General features: G+C 39.0%; 1 protein-coding gene across 8 annotated transcripts in view; it reads left to right on the top strand.

Annotated features, from left to right (window-relative positions):
• Window positions 1–16,636, top strand: part of RPAP3 (RNA polymerase II associated protein 3) — a 40,387-nt gene that overhangs the window by 7,359 nt on the left and 16,392 nt on the right. For 4 of the 8 annotated variants that reach the window (XM_045032675.1, XM_045032667.1, XM_045032697.1 and 1 more), the window contains exons 2-9: window positions 766–924; window positions 2,671–2,832; window positions 5,132–5,254; window positions 9,088–9,215; window positions 10,417–10,538; window positions 10,997–11,067; window positions 13,284–13,418; window positions 16,228–16,350. In XM_045032675.1, the coding sequence (XP_044888610.1) occupies window positions 772–924; window positions 2,671–2,832; window positions 5,132–5,254; window positions 9,088–9,215; window positions 10,417–10,538; window positions 10,997–11,067; window positions 13,284–13,418; window positions 16,228–16,350 (1,017 nt within the window). In that variant the 5' untranslated portion in view covers window positions 766–771. Of the gene's footprint in view, window positions 1–765; window positions 925–2,670; window positions 2,833–5,131; window positions 5,357–9,087; window positions 9,216–10,416; window positions 10,539–10,996; window positions 11,068–13,283; window positions 13,419–16,227; window positions 16,351–16,636 lie in introns of those variants that run through there. The other 4 variants (XM_045032691.1, XM_045032707.1, XM_045032714.1 and 1 more) reach the window with 4 other exon arrangements.

Here is a 16,636-nt window from a genome sequence, read left to right as displayed (position 1 = left end):
TAAAACCACATTTCAGGGCATAAACCAGCTGCTAACTGACAAGGGTGTGGTGGCAGCGGTGGGCAACCTGTGGTCCATCAGGGTAATATGATTACGGGTTGCAAGACATTTTGTTGATGTTGACCATCCGCAGGCATGGCCCCCAGCAGTTACCAGTGGCTGCGGTTCACCTCTGGGAGCCTCCCCCTTCCTGGTAGTTAAAATGAAAGTACATATTTAAACCTACCTAAAAATATTAAATTGATCAAATTTCCTTCCCGTACACAGACACGAGGTAGCATCCATAGAATGAGTACATTTTATAGTTGCAGATTTTTTGTTAAATGTTAACTTTAAAAAGCCAATTTCCTTGTTTTTCTTCACACAAGATGGTGTGACTGATGTTTTAAAAAATTATTGAAGGCACATTTCCTTTAATACAAGATCACATAGTTGTCACCTTCTGGATACATCCTTGACTTGCTCCTTAAAGACGCAATGCACCGTATCCATAATAATGAAAAACATGACTTGTTTCTTTCTTTTGAAATGTTGTGGTATGTCAGAAAAGTTATAACTTTGTTTTCATTTTAATAACTTGTTCTCTTCTCGTCTCCTTTTTCTCACAGTGCCTTGCTCATACTGGTGGGAAGATTCAGTCATGCATGCAAAGTAGTTTAGTCGAGTTCAGACATGATTTTTTTTTTCTCATTTTACTGAAACTAGTTTTCTTCAATAAATGCTTTTGATTCTCATCAAAAACCTATTTTTCCCCAAATTCAACAGGTAACAATGACTTCACCAAATAAAGCACTAGAACTACAGCTGCAAATGAAGCAAAATGCTGAAGAGCTGCATGATTTTGTGAGAGAATTAGAAAGCTGGGAAAAAGATGTTAAGCAGATGGATTCTGAATTGAGGCAACAGAGTGGTGTCCCAGAAGAGGTAAATTCAAGAGTCCAGTCTCAATATTAACACAGCTATTTATAAAAAATGATAGTATTTGTTTAATAATTTATCATTTAGTTTTGTTTTTCTTTGCACAGATTAATATTCAAAGTGATTCTCATTTTAATTGTCATGGGACACATTACTGCTGCTCCTCAAAGATATTTCATAAAGACTAAGGATCATTATCTCCTAACCCCCTCACCCCCCCCTTTTTTTTTTTTACCAGCAATGTGTATGATCAAAGTACATGCAGTGCTACCCTGCTGTATGTTTAAAGTATTTCTTTATGCTGGGCCAAATCCTCTTTGATGTACTCTTCTGAGAAGTCCTATTGGTATCACAGGGCTCCCTGCATTAAGTAAAAACTCCCTGCTTCAGTATAAAACTGTAAAAATTTAACAACCACTAAAATATGTGGAGGTATATGGTTTATTTCTGTGCAGAATAACTTTGTGTGGAATCCTGGCTCCATTGAAATAAATGACATAACTCCCATTGATGTCAGTGAGGACAGAGTTTCACCCTCTGCACTAACATGGATAATTAATATTGGTATGAAACACACCACTGGCTTTTAAAATGTTTAATGTTTCAGAGGAAATAAACTACATGGAGATTTACAGAATCAGCACTTTTCCCAGTCAAACATGCATATACAGTGTTTAGGGTTTTTTTTGTTCCTCTTTCCTTTTTATCCAAAATATTATACATCTATTTGTCTGAAATTCAAATCTAAAAATGAACTGAATCTTGTTTTACATAGTCACAAAGAGGTTCAACCCTGGTAAACAACTTAATGTGTGTATTTTTGATATTGCATTTTAACACATCTTGTTAGATTTATATTATCCATAAGGAAAATCTTTGTCAGTTTGTGGAGCAGCATCAGCATGAACATTATTTGAGTGGAGCTGCAAAGCTGGGTGACAAACAGTTTTCTTCAAAATGTTTTGGATTCAGGGAAACCTAATCTAAAACTAAACTTGAATCTATCTTACTTCAGAATTGTGACACTATAAAGTCTTTCATATACATTTATTTACAAAGATTTTCATTTTTCAAAATACTTTGAGTATTAAAGTTTACAGATTCACTTAGAACAGGGGTGGCCAACCTGTGGCTCCGGAGCCACATCTGGCTCTTCAGAAGTTTAATATGCGGCTCCTTTTATAGGCATTGACTCCAGGGCTGGAGCTACAGGTGCTAACTTTCCAATGTGCTGTGGGGTGCTCATTGCTCAACCCCTGGCTCTGCCACAGACCCTGCCCCCACTTCAACCCTTCCCTCCCCTACACCTGTTATGCCCTCGCTCCTCCCACTACCCCCCAGAGCCTCCTGCACACCATGCAACAGCTGATAGGGAGGGAGGGAGAGGTGTTGATCGGCGGGGCTGCCGGTGGGCGGGAGGCACTGGGAATCGGGCTTAGGGGGAGCTGATGCGGGGGCTGCTGATGTATTAGTGTGGCTCTTTGGCAATGTACATTGGTAAATTCTCCGGCTCAGGTTGGCCACCCTTGTCTTAGAAGATAAAGCTAGTCATGTGCTGATAGTAACAAAAGCTGTACTACCTTAAATCTGCCTTCATCTTTAAGAAATGCAGTTTTCAATCATTCTTTGTTTAAAAAAAAGTATTTTACTGTAAACATTATCCTATCTTAACTGAAAAAAAAATCTCATAACTCTTTCTCTGTTAACTTATTAAGTTAAAACTATACTGAAATAACGGTTTGTTCTACCTAGAATTTACCACCAATTCGAAATGAGGCTTATAGGAAAAAGAAGAAGAGCACAGCTAAAGTACCTTCTAAGAAAACCACTGAGGAAAACAAAAAAAACAAGATAAAATCTTATGACTATGAAGCATGGGGAAAGCTTGATGTGGTACGTTATTCCAGGCATATGGTATGCTTAACTCATGTGTCATGCATAATTGATACTATTGCTTAATATTGTATTGCATTAGTGCCTAGAGGCCTGCTAGGTTGGTTCCCAGTTGCACTAGGTATTGTAAAAACAGAAAATAACACTCCCTTCCCCAAACAGCTTACATTTTGAAAAGATGTGAAATAGGATACTATAATTTATTTAAAATACATTAGGTGTGAATTATTCCACAATGAATACGTCCTGCTCTGGCTCATATGCTAAATTTTTGTCTTTAAGAAAAAATGGTTTTAAAAATAGTCTTTTTTTTTAATGTAAAATAATTCTACAAGAAGTAGTTCAGAATAGGAGAAGAGCATGTGAGGTAAATATTTAACATATATGTTGTAACTTTTTATGGTTAAAGGTGGTGTGTGTGGGGGTGTGTGTATATGTATATGTGTGTGTGTGTGTGTATATATATATATATGTGTGTGTGTGTGTGTATATAAAAATAACATTTTTGGCATCCCAGTTTATTACTAGTATGTGTGAATAACCTTTGTGATGAATATGTTTTTAAAACAAAATATTTGGAAAATAGTTTCTTGAAGTACCTGCCAAACCCTGAGTTCATGAGCTCATGCTGCTTGTGCTGCTATTAACATTGTAAGCATCCAGACCAATGCAAGTGTATTTATTGAATTAAGCTGTTGTGTAAAGGCTGCATATAATCTGTTAATTATTTGGAATCAAACACATTTAACCTGTGAAAGTTTTGGAGCTGAAGTCTTACTAGTGTAGTGTCTCTTAAGTAGGTTCCTGAAGTGAAAGCAGCATGGTGTTTAATAGGCATGGAAACCTGCAGGATATGAATAGGATGCCTCTGATGAATTTTAGTCTCAGGTTTCTCATTGGATATGTCTGACTAATGCTACACAGTTAGGTTTACACAAGGAGTAACAGCTTACAGAAGCTGGAGATTTGAGGATGGCTATTTTTAAAAATTAACTTTGAGTAACATTTTTTAATGTTTCTGTAGCTTTGAGGTAGATATTTGCTATGTTTTAAAAATAACTGATTAACTTTCTTATGATGGGAGTCCCGTTTTTAAGGTCTTTTTAAACTTTAATCTGATCAGAAAAATAAAATACTCAATAGAATAAGTATTAAGATACTAAGCTCATCCCACTTTTATTTACATTCAGAAAAGGGTAGAATCTGTGAGGTTTAGCATGTTATCAGCAATTAAAATGTTTGAATAAGCATTGGGTGTGGAGTGGGCTTTTGGGATGACAAATATTTCCCTGTAAGAGTGAACTTTTTCTTTGCTGTATAGTGGGTTTAGCGTGGCTGTATGTATACTAAATGAGACATGGTAAGTGTAGAGAGACATTTTGTTCGTATATTAATAAATTTTTCCAAGTACAAAATTGTAAACTGAGATTCACTAAAACTAAGTGCAGTGAATACACTGAAATACTGTGAAACAAATCACGATTTCATAATCAAAACTGAGTGTGAAAGCTTTCCATTTAATTATGACTTACTGTGCCACTTACAAATTTAAAAATGATCATGGAAAAACCTATACCACTGTCAATTTAAATGTTACGGTTTGGATTACGGATTACAAATTGAGTGGTCTCCAAACAGGCATTGCAAGCCCTGCTGCAAAAAGCTGTACAATTCATTAAGGCCTGAATTCAGAAAAGCACTAAAGCATGTGCTTAAATGTTTTCTTGAGTAGAGAAGCCTGAATAGGAATCTAAAATCCCTGATGTAGAATGGACATTCAGGTAGTTCAAGGTTTTTCGTGAACTTCGTGGAGTATGGGTATATTCTAGTCACAGAAAATAATTCTGTATTTCAAACATTTATGGTGTATATTTTCAAATTTATGCAATTTTGTACTGCATGTACAGCTGCACCATCCATAGCACCATTATCAGTGTTTAAACATCTGTAATAACAATGTGCATTTTATAAGAGCCCAAGCAGAATAACTGAGATTTATTAATTTTTAGTATGTGTTGTCAGGAAGTTATTTTATTACCTTTGTCAATATTTCAAAATCAGCTTACAAAATTATAAATCATACATTCTTAGGCCTCAATGCTGTATAGAGATCTGCACAAGTGAACCCCTGTGGCTGAGCAAGATCACAACCTTAGTTAAAGGCAAAACAAAGTACTGTCAGTAGTATTTGTAATAATTGACAGATGTATTTTTAAAAATCCTATGTCTAATTTGTCCTTTATTGATATCAAGTTATAATTTGTGTAGAGTCATGGATTATAATGAACTTTATATACGTGAATTTATTTTGTGTTTTTAGGACAAAATACTTGAAGAACTTGACAAAGAAGATAGTACCCATGATTCCTTATCTGCAGAATCGGACTCTGAAGAAGATGGAATTCATATAGATGCAGAAAAAGCTCTTGCTGAGAAAGAAAAGGTTATTGCAGCATTAAATGACCCTTAAAAAATAAAAAAGTGACCCAGACATTTGAACATTGGCTGCTGCTTCAAGTCATTGTCCACATGGATTCCACTTCTGGTGAGCATGTGCCCAATAACAGATTCTTTTAGACAGCAATGTCAGTTGGGACCATGCCCATGCCCTACATACACTTGAGCTGCACCACCCTCTCCACACTCATACTCCCTGGCCCCCGGAAAGGACATAAAGGGTGCAATGGGCCCAGTTATCCCTCACTTCTTTCTTTCTTCTCCTGACAAGAGAGAACGCTTTCAGTGTCCACATACTCTGTGCCCGGACCTGTTAGTTGTCAGGATAATTAGAATTGTTTATTAGTGTAGTTCGTTAATAGTTACATTGTTACACCATTTGGCTAAAAAAAAATTAGATTAGATTTGGCGTTTACTTGGTACTTAGTTGATATGGCTAAAACTAAATCCCTGGGATTTAAAACTTGTCCTTCTTGAGAGGCTGCTGTGTTGTTTAATGGTGGACAGTCTTGGTGTTTCTTCTGCCTTGGTGAGGGACAGAATCCTGATAAGTGTTCAGTCTGCTTCTTTTCCAAGAGGATGCACAAAGCCACCAAGGCCCGTCATAAGCTCTACTTTTAGAGCACTAAGGAGGGCCTCTTCAGAGCCCGAGGCTAAAGAGCCCTGCCTCCTCAGTCTGTTTGAATGAGCACCTTGCTGAGCTGTGGATCAGCACCAAGCTCCTAGGCACTTTCTTAATCTAAGACTACTGATTCTGGCAGGACAGACAAGAATTCCTCTACTCAGTCATTATCTGAAAGTGGTTGGAAGCAGCGCCACTTCAGGGTCAAGCACAAACATGGTCACCCATCATGGTGCCCAATAAAGACAGACAAAAGACCTACCGTGACTCAAGAGCCGATGCCCCTTAGCCAAAAGGCAGTTGGTAACCCAGACTGGGTCCCTCTGATGCCTTGGTACAGTTAGTCACTAGGAACTCATGGCACCATCTGAAACCACAGTCTTCACTTCCCTCGGTACTGCCATTGGAACAGCCACACTTGAGCCTCAGTGCCCATGGTTCAGACTTCACCTCCACAGTGCAGATGGTTCCAGCACTGACTTTTTAGGTACCCATTCGTCTTATGGTCACCAGGCTACTGGAGTCACTCCAGCTATCTGCATCATTTAGCAGTCTGCCTCGCTGCCGACTTCTGATGTGGCCACAATAGTGATGAACTCACTTGTTAAATCCAGTCACTTGCTTGTGGGCAGACCCTAGGACACCTGACAAGATAGCTCCCCCATAAAAGGAAGCATATTCATTTTCTTCCTGCCCTTCAGAGCATAGCAGGAAGATATCGCCACATACACCTCATACTGCCTTGTATAAACCTTACTGGCCAGATAGATTCCAGAGAATGCCATTATAGGCACAGACATCAGAAAACTTGAGGAGAAAATTCTTTGTGGCTTCACCCCCAGGGCCTCCATCCCTGTGTCATTCAAGGACACCTTGTGCTGTCCTTACCCTCACTCTTCCCCTGCTCGGTAGTTATATCTTCCTCTCCTGCAAGACACCATAGATTTACTCAGCAAGGTCAGTTAGTACAGTCTCACAGTCTGCAACAACTAGACCATGACAATGAAGAATAGCAGCTGAAGATGGAAGAACACTTATTCCAAACAGCAATTCCTTCTCTTCACCAGATGAGGCAGTCACTTCTATTCCTAGCTAGACAGATGATTTCAAGACCTTCTGAGAGCTTTTAAGTCACACAACAGATATATTAGAAATTCCAATAGAGGTAGCATAGGAAAAGCCATACAAACTACTAGGTATCCTGCATTCTTTCATGCCTTCAGGTAGCCTTACCATGCCCGTTAATGAAATCTTGTTAGAATAGCTAAGATCTTGTGGCAGACCCCAGCACCAATGGCACCGACTTCCAAAAAAGCCGACAAGCAATATCAGATTTCTTCTGAGGGATCATTGAACCCATTCGGCCTTTGATGTCCTTGGGTGGGTGGGAACATCACAAAGGTATCTAAGGCATATATGTGGTCCCAATGGATGTGGCTGAAAGGATCTGATCTCACATGCATGGGACACATGCACACCAGAAGCAGAATCTGGGTGGACAACACATCTCAAAGAACCCACAATTACTGTAGGTTAAGTAACCATTCTTTTCTCTCCCCTCCAATTTCAGCTAGGATGTATGATGTCTTCATTTTTCCGAAGGCCCATGATTCATTATATTCTTCTGAGTGAGAAGATTCCCTCTTGATCTTCACACAGCATTTAAGTCAACTTTCTGCTTGTTAAAAGGGCTAGGTTGTTGAGACTGAACCTCCCTATCTTAAATATAGCATAGAACAGTATGTCCAGGGCTATCTTCCCTTCCTCCACTACCTTGCCAGTATTCCTCATCCTGGACCCAAAGTAGCTAAATCTAGGAGTGAGAGTAGTTCAGTCTTTGTCCATAGGTCTCATCCTTCGTCTTTCTGTTGACTTCGAGGAAGGGTGCCAATTCTGATGGGAGGGTTTTTTTTTTCCATTTGACTATCTGTTCATCAGGATTTGAGGTGCAAAACTCTTTGTCACGATCAACCTTGGCTGGACTTGAAAGTCTGCATATCCTGTTGTCAGTCTCCTGACCTTTCCATTTCTTTTATGAAGTATACATTTTAGATTCACTCAATTCTGATCTTCCAGTTTACCTGTATGAGTCTGTTGCCTTGTACAGCAGCTGATCACTGGACTCATTCTGTAGCTTGCAGAATTGGTAATCTTGTAAGGCAGCAGCAGGCTGTTAAGAGTAAAAAAGTGTGATGCGTATGTCATCCTCCTTCCTAGAGATTGTGTTCCCACAACTGTCCTAGATCCAGCCATCTAAAAAATAAGGGTTTCTATTACTTCTATTACTGTATTATCTTAGTCTCTCTCATTTATGAGTTAACCTTATGATCACTGTTTTTATTTGTGGGACACTTTTTGTTCTTCCATTATAGATTGGGACAGTTCATCTTGACAGATGGGCTGGACAAATATTACTCAGAAGATTTTACATCGGCTTCTTTTCCATATTACTATTATTTTTCTTGCAAATTTTGTTTTAAGTTGCTATGTAAATTTATTATTGGAGTATTATTGGCAGAAAACAGATTAATGTAGAAAATATACACAACTCTTAGGGTACGTCTCAATTCAAAGTGGTTCAATTGTGTCTTAAATGTTGCTTTAAAATCTAACCCAGACTGACTTTTCTGAATGCATATAGAAAGCTGCTTCCATAACTGTGGAAACAATTCCAAAAAAAAGTTATTTTTTCCCATCCCTTCTCCAAATAGCTCCAAATTATACTTGGGCAAGCCAATATTCTGACCTCAGAAAAACTTGTAACATAAAAGGAAAATACAAAGGATACTACGGCATGATATCATAAACCTTCTTCAACAGCTAAAATACTGTGATATTTGGTTCGATTTTCATTGATAACCTATGAAGAGATTTTAATAATTATGGAAATCCAAGCGGGAGTGATCTGTATTAAGTTGAGTCTTTTAACAAGCTGTATGACAAAGTAAACCATTTTTATTATAGGGATAATAAAAAATTGACTGTAGGAAGGTGAGAAACATTTTAGAAATGTTTTGTAAGTAACAGACTAATGATAGCAACGTTTAGAGACTTTAAACTGGAATGTTTAACCCAACGTTTAAAATGCTTGTTCTCTTTGAACCATGAAATTAAGAGACTGAAATGAGTACAAAATGTTTATTTAGCAAAATTGACAACAAGCTGCCCTTTTTTTAATTTTTTTTTTTTTAAAACAGGGCAATATGTACTTTCAACAAGGAAAGTATGATGAAGCAATAAAATGTTACACAAAGGGGATGAATGCTGATCCTTACAATCCAGTCCTCCCCACAAACAGAGCATCTGCTTTCTTTAGAATGAAAAAGTAAGACTTGTTATCAAATTTTTTTTTGAATACTATTTTGCTTTGAAGGATAGTCATAAATATATTGTTCATCATGCTAAGATCCACAGGTCTGTTTATGTGCATTTTCAGCCTGCTTGCAGCTTTGGAGGTAGAATTTGATTTGCCGGGATGGAAAGTGTGTCTCTTCCTGAAGTTATCAGTTTCAGTCTGCCTCCACAGCTTCAGACTGGAAGTCCCAACCTCCCTGTTGTAGAATATTTGAATAAGACACTTTTTTGCCCTCTAATATAGCCCCAAATTTTCAAAGTGCTTCCAAGACTTCCCATTTTTGGCAGAGGGAGATTGCTTTTCTCTCTGTTGCTGAGGCTCTGTGGTGTCTAGAGACCCTGCACACCTATTATATTGGAGTGCATCGTAACAAAGAAAAAATATTTGTCTCTTAGGGATCATCTACACAAACGCTTAGATTGCAGCAAGCTGGGGTGTAACTAGCCTGTTCATTAGAAGTTTCCTAGTGCGTGTTAATCTACCCTGTTTGGGAGTAGATTAAAGCGTACGTGGGAATTTCTAGTATGTGGCAGCATACACACAAAGTTCCCTAGCGCACTTCAGTCTGTTCCCATTTCAAAGCGGGTTAGGTTAAAGCTCACTAGGCAACTTTTAGTGTGCAGCTGCAGTGTCCGCACTGGCACTTAGTGCACAACAGTTTAGTCTGGGGTTGATTTACACCCCAGCTTGTTGTGAACAAGTGTTCATGTAGACAAGCCCTTACTGCTCCCTTTATCAAGTACATCAACTGAGATCTAAACCTCATTTCTGGGCATGATCCAGGCCCTTTATTGTGAATTCTGTCTGGGCAGCAGGTATTGCTCTAGCCTGCTCCAGATGTCAAGAAAAGTCCCGGGTGGCCCTGGGGCAGAGAGAGCAAGCTGTTTGTTTTTTGCCTTTTTACTCCTAAAGGAGATTACCATCAGAATAGTGCTGAAAATACTTTGAGGAAGAGTGCACCTAAAATTGTTGGCTTTCATGTCAACAACTAAAGCTGAATACCGCCTCTATGCGCCATCTTTATCTAGAGGGTTAATGTCACTGAATCCCCCCCAAAATGGACTCTCCAATGTTCTGTCATACTTTGGATACATCTTGTTAGCTTAATCTGGAGCTATACTTATGTTTCTCTTTAATTATTCAAAATAATTAATCTGCAGTATTGTTATAGGTTTTCTGTTGCTGAATCTGACTGCAATTTAGCACTTGCACTAAATAAGAATTATACAAAGGCTTATTCCAGGAGAGGAGCTGCTCGCTTTGCTTTGCAAAATCTTGAGGGGGCCAAAGAAGGTTAGTTTAAAAAAAAAATCCTTATTATACATGCAAACTATTTTATACACTTATTACTCTAAACCTTTTTGTAGATTTTTGTTGTTGTTGTTTGGTTGATTTTATCCCTGTTGATAAAGGACTCTTAATTTCCATTTTTAAGAAGAAATCAAACGGGATGCCAGATCGAGTTAATCTGGCAAGTTGAAAAGGGATAGTAAGTCTAAATCAGAAGAGTAGCTACAAGTAGTATATGAAATAATTGGATTTTAAATGGCTTCGAATAGTAAACTCTGTGTGACATCTTAAGCCAGCTAGACCCCTCCCCCCCTTTTTTTTTTTTGCAGTACCACAAAATGACTTGACAGAAGCTGTTAGTTCACATTTTGGTATTAGTTAAATATGCTAGTTTCTAATTTTACCTGTAACATAGTTATATAAAAATATGGAATTTTGATGTCCTTCTGTCTACTGTTTAGATTATGAAAAGGTTTTAGAACTGGATCCAGATAACTTTGAAGCAAAAAATGAACTCCAGAAAATCGATCAGGTAAGAGAGATGAATCGTTGCTAACAGTCTAATAAACAACTGTTTTATATTTAACTCGATTCATGATGTCAAAAAACCCTTTGTTAATTTTATATTTATGCTTTTTTAGTACATGACATACTTCCCCCCCCAGGAGTTTAAGAACATTTTTAGTTTACTACTTGCAAATTAATAAGCACTGACCAGTGAAATGTTAGCTCGTTGGCCTACAGTGGACTAACCCATATAAAGCTTGGTGAAAAAAATGGTGGATACCAATATTCCAACCATGTCATGTTTCTAACCTGTTTTTGATTTCTCAAATGATTTTCATCCTCCCATCTGTTCTTTTGTTTGTTTGTTTTTATGTTTGTGATAAGTCTAGCACAAGTCACATAGTAGCACTGTGTATAAGTGGAAGAACTTTACATGTTCTGTTAGCTACAGAGTAATTCTGGCTGATGGTATGTTTGAGTGCACTCTGCTTATGCCTCAGACTAATTTTTGTAGTTGATACAAATTGGGATGCGTGGTGAGTGGGTGTGAGCATGGCAGGAGATCAAAAATTGATGTAGATTAAAATCTAGGGTAGGTCCACCACGCAAGCAGTGTACTGAGAGAGAATGTTGATTATAATGAACTGTGGTAAATGCAAGTTACTCAGAGTCCAGAAATAATACACCTGTTATTTTGGAAGCATTTGGAAAAGTTACTTTTAAAACCAATCTTTGCCTTTTAAACATTGTAATGAACTCTCTAAAATGATTTGCCAGCTGGAGCTGATGTTGTACAGACAGTGCTGGGAATAAGCTACAAGCATGTTTCAGAAACTGGAACATCAGAATCAGAATTTTACTGCCCTCTGCTAAATGTTTTAACAAAAATCAAAGTTGTGCTTCACAGAGATGCTGTGATGGAAGCATGTGTTAGGTAGACACTTCAACACAGTGAAGAGTTCTAGTCCCTTTTAAAGAGCTAGTCTCTTTAAATGTTTTTATTTCTACCAGTGAGAAATTGTATGCATCCAAGTTATAACAAAGTAGCTTCCTTAGAACATAAGAATGGCCGTACTGGGTCAGACCAAGGTCCATCCAGCCAGTATCCTGTCTACTGACAGTGGCCAATGCCAGGTGCCCCAGAGGGAATGAACCTAACAGGTAATAATCAATGATCTCTCTCCTGCCGTCCATTACCACCCTCTGACAAACAGAGGCTAGGGACACCGTTCCTTACCCATCCTGGCTAATAGCCATTAATGGACTTAACCTCCATTAATTTATCCAGTTCTCTTTTAAACCCTGTTATAGTCCTAGCCTTCACAACCTCCTCAGGCAAGGAGTTCCACAAGTTGACTGTGTGCTGTGTGAAGAAGAATTCTCCCTCCCCCCCTTTTTTTTTTAACCTGCTGCCCATTAATTTCATTTGGTGGCTCCTAGTTCTTATATTATTGGGACAAGTAAATAACTTTTCCTTATTCACTTTCTCCACATCACTCATGATTTTATATACCTCTATCGTATCCCTCCTTAGTCTCCTCTTTTCCAAGCTGAAAAGTCCTAGCCTCTTTAATCTCTCCTCATATGGGACCCATTCCAAACCCCTAATCATTTTAGTTGCCCTTTTCTGAACCTTTTCTAATGCCAGTATATCTTTTTTGAAATAAATAAATAAAAATAAATAAAATGCTTTCCAAGAGTTTTGATTAGACTACAAATAGTGATATATTCCAGTTGAAGAAAATTCTGCGTGTGTAGTAGGGTGACTAGATCAGAGGAAGAAAATATCGGGACACATGGGGAGGAGAGGGGGTCGTCGTCGGAGCAAAAAAAAAAGGCAAAAAACAAACCAAAAAAACCCCTGGAGTGTCGCGAAATATTGGGACAAATTGAATCCTGACCAAACATCGGTCGGGACGCAGGACAAACACCTAAATATCGGGACGTCTGGTCACCCTAGTGTGTAGACTTGTCTACATGGTGCCTTAGTCCACACCAGGAGGGGCGTAAATTCTAATGCGTGCCAGCATGTTGCACACTAAATGGCCTGTGTGGATCCTGCTGGCACACACTAAAAGATACATACTCAACTTAGTGAGTGACATGTTAATGCATGTTAGAATTTACACTCCTGCCTGGTGCGGACAAAGCCACCATATAGACAAGGGGTGTGGTGGGGGGGGAGGAAGGGAAGGGGGGAGAAAATTAGTTGAATAATATTGCTGATGCTACCTATCCCAGGTTCTAACATCAAAAGAAAATTCACAACAAAACGAAACTGAAGAAGTTGGAAAGAAGCTTGAATTAACAGAAGAAGAAAAGAAGCAAATAGAAGAGCAGCAGCTCAAGCAGAAGGCTATTGCAGAGAAAGATTTGGTAAATCACATAGCCTTTTTCCCCCATGAGGGGAAAATGAACAAAACATTTACTCAAGATAAGTAATAGTATACTATAATTTTACTGTGCAAGTATGAACAACAAAAGTACATAGTATCTTTTTTTAATCTTTGTGCGTCATTCCTTTGTTCATCTGTGCAAAGTGTGTATTTTTTAAGGGTGTGAGGTGGGATTTTATCTGGTTAGTGTCCATTGTTTGTTATGGTTGAGTGGTTTTTGTATCAAAGTAGCACCAGGAGACCCCAAATGGGATAGATGCCATTAAGCATTATGTGAGGCAATATACTAATACATAGTAAAAGTGTATTCCTGCTCCAAAAACCTTACATAAGAACTTGATTCTGCAATGTATTACATGTAGGTTGACCCCGATGTGCCCAGGTGGAGTCCCCATTGCAAATTCGGGGCCTAAGATGAAATGAGGCAAAGTGTTTGCAACAAACAGGGAATGAGAGAGGTTGTGGGTAACCCTAATAGGAACATGTGGGGCCAAGTTAGTTGATTGTGATTGACAGTTGAAATAAACAAGAAATAAAATAGATACAAATAATCTGTAGAGGCCACCTAACTAGCTATTTATTATAAATTTGCATTTTCTTACTGACAGTACACACTAACTGGGTCTTGATCTGGGATTTGGAGGACAGAGTAGTAGTTTTCTGGACTAGTTTTGGGAAGATCCTCCACGCATGAAGGGATGATTTGGAAGAAGCTATTGGAGGAGTTAATAATTAGGTTATTAAGAATGGGATCGTTGAAAGGGCAGTGGGTGATGCAATAATATACAACAGCAGATAAATAAAAAGGGATGGAAATCTGAGGGGCATTAAATGTGAGGACAAGAAGCTTTAATCTGATGCTTTAAGAAGGAGTTAGTGGAGATGGCTGGATTTGGGCATATGCACTGTGGGCATGACTGCAGAGACGTGGCTCCTGGAGTCCAATGAAAATGTCTGAATTGTAGCCTTGACCTAACCTCCCTCCCCTGCTTCTAGCCCTCAAGGTTATTAAGAAAGCCTTGTGAATGTAAACAGAGTGTTGTTGATTCAGTGATGTCTGCCTGAGTTTTCCTGCAGTCTGAAATGAGAGTTCCAAGAGCTGTGAATTTACCCATTCATCTTACAGGGTTGTTAATACTGAAACCTGCTGCGTTGAGGGGCCTCACCTTCACCACTTTATCAGGGGACTCTGAATTGCTGAGGGCTTTGTAGGCATGGTCCCATCATGTGCTAGACTGGTGTTGGAAGGGGCTGACTCCTAATTCATTCAGGACAGAGCCCATCCTGCCTGAACACAGGGTCGAGGGTCTACAAAGGTAGTAGTGGCAGGGGCTTCCTGTGTAGAAGGCCCCTCTCACCACAAGCAGGAGTTTTGGGTGGCATGAGGGCATAACTACAGCATGAGGGTGGGAATGAACAGCGGCAGAGTTGAAGATGGCACCAAGGTTCTGGGCCTACATAACTCTCAGGATAATGGTCATGTCAACAGTAACAGTGGAGAGGGGATAGAGGGGAGATAAGTTTCATTTTGCTTGGGTTGAGCTTAAGTTGATAGGAGATCTCCATGGAGAGATGTCAAAGAGATGGACTGAGTGGCAAGAGTGGATGGAGACAGAAGTGTTGATGTACACTTGTTACTCATTGACATAAATAGCTTAAAATAATCCAGAGGCAGAGAATGCAGAGGAAGAAGAGAAATGGTCAAAGAGTGGGTCTTTGTAGCAGGAGGAATTAGGTGTTTCCACCAAAGGAAATGCTAAAGGAAGGCAAAGAATAATACTTCATGAAGCAGGATCTGATGAGCTGTTTTAAAAAAAAAAAAAAACCAGCCAAGTGGTCAAGGAGGATGAAGATGGAGTAGAGGTCCCACAACTACTATTACGAGTTCTTTAGAAACTTTGATAATTATATGGAGGAAGATCGGAGAGAGAACAAGGATGGAGTTGAAAGAGAGGAAGTTAAAGCAATGAGCTTAGAAGCTGAGGGCTAATGGTAAATGGAAAGATAGGTTGGGGTCAAGAGTGAGTTTTTTAGGATGAGGGAGACCATAGCAGACTTATGCTTGTGAAGGGAAGAAACCTGAAGAAAGAGAAACATTGAGGAGAATGGGAGACAAGGAAGTAAGAGTTGGGATCAGGCGACAATAGATGGGGTCACTGGTGCAGATGGAAGAGTTGGAGAAACAGCATGTGAGAACCTTTGAAGTTTTGATCTTGAGATTGAGGGAATGGAGTAAGATGTTGGAGAGCTGTGTTCAGTCCCTGGATCTGCCACAGAATGCCTTTGGACAAGTCACTTAGGGAACAGAGTTACAGTAAAATTATCTGTAAAATGGAGTTAATACTTCCCTAACTTATAGGGGAGTTGTGAGGATGAATCAATAAATACAAGGGAAACACATGGCGATTTGAGGAGTGATTAAGGTGAAACATTAAAGTACATAGATTTAGGAGCTAGCTGCAGATTTGGCCCTGGAATAGAACTTGGCTTTTTTGTTTGCTGGGTTGTAAAGTACTAAAGATGTCAGTATTATCACTCGGCCTCCTTGCTGCCATTTTCAGGGACTCCAAGAAGGAAAATGGAGAATGTCTTCTTTGGAGCCATCTAGAAAAAACCTCCACAGTGACTCCCTTAGCCACTGTACTATCCTCTCCTTCCTAGCAAAAAGGCAGAGTTGGAGAAAAACAGGCAGTAATTGCCTGTCTTCAATCTCTTGCAGCAGATGCTGCCTTTCATGTGTTGCTGGAGTCATAAGCAGAAATGAGGCTCTTAACTTTCTTTTCTTCTAGGTTCTTCTAGATTTATTGCAGGATGGGATGGTGGAAGGAGGATTGTCCCTGAATAAAATAATTAGGAGCCTTTTTTTAATGGTCTTTTTTTTTCATCATTTTTCAAAGCAACAGTGGTGCCAGGTATATATTTTTCAGACTAGCCATAATAACTAGAGATAACAGACGTCTATAATCAGGGGGAGAAATTGTGCATTGACAAAGCATTTTGTGATCTGAAGAAGATGAGTTAGAGGGCCTACATAGAGAGAGAGGATCTCTTGGCTTTTCTTACAGCTAAATCATAAACTATTTTCAAGGATTCCTTATGGTGAAATCTGTCTGCTTTTGTTTTCCTCTGTGCTTACAAGTTTTCTTCCTTCTCACTTATTCTGCAACAGGTGGTACTATAGGTTACAGTTGGGTTATA

Source organism: Mauremys mutica, chromosome 1 (genome assembly GCF_020497125.1).
Source record: "Mauremys mutica isolate MM-2020 ecotype Southern chromosome 1, ASM2049712v1, whole genome shotgun sequence".
In the NCBI taxonomy this organism is placed as follows: domain Eukaryota; kingdom Metazoa; phylum Chordata; order Testudines; family Geoemydidae; genus Mauremys; species Mauremys mutica.
The sequence above is the reverse complement of the archived record's forward strand: the minus strand, read 5'-3'. Positions and strand labels throughout refer to the sequence as shown.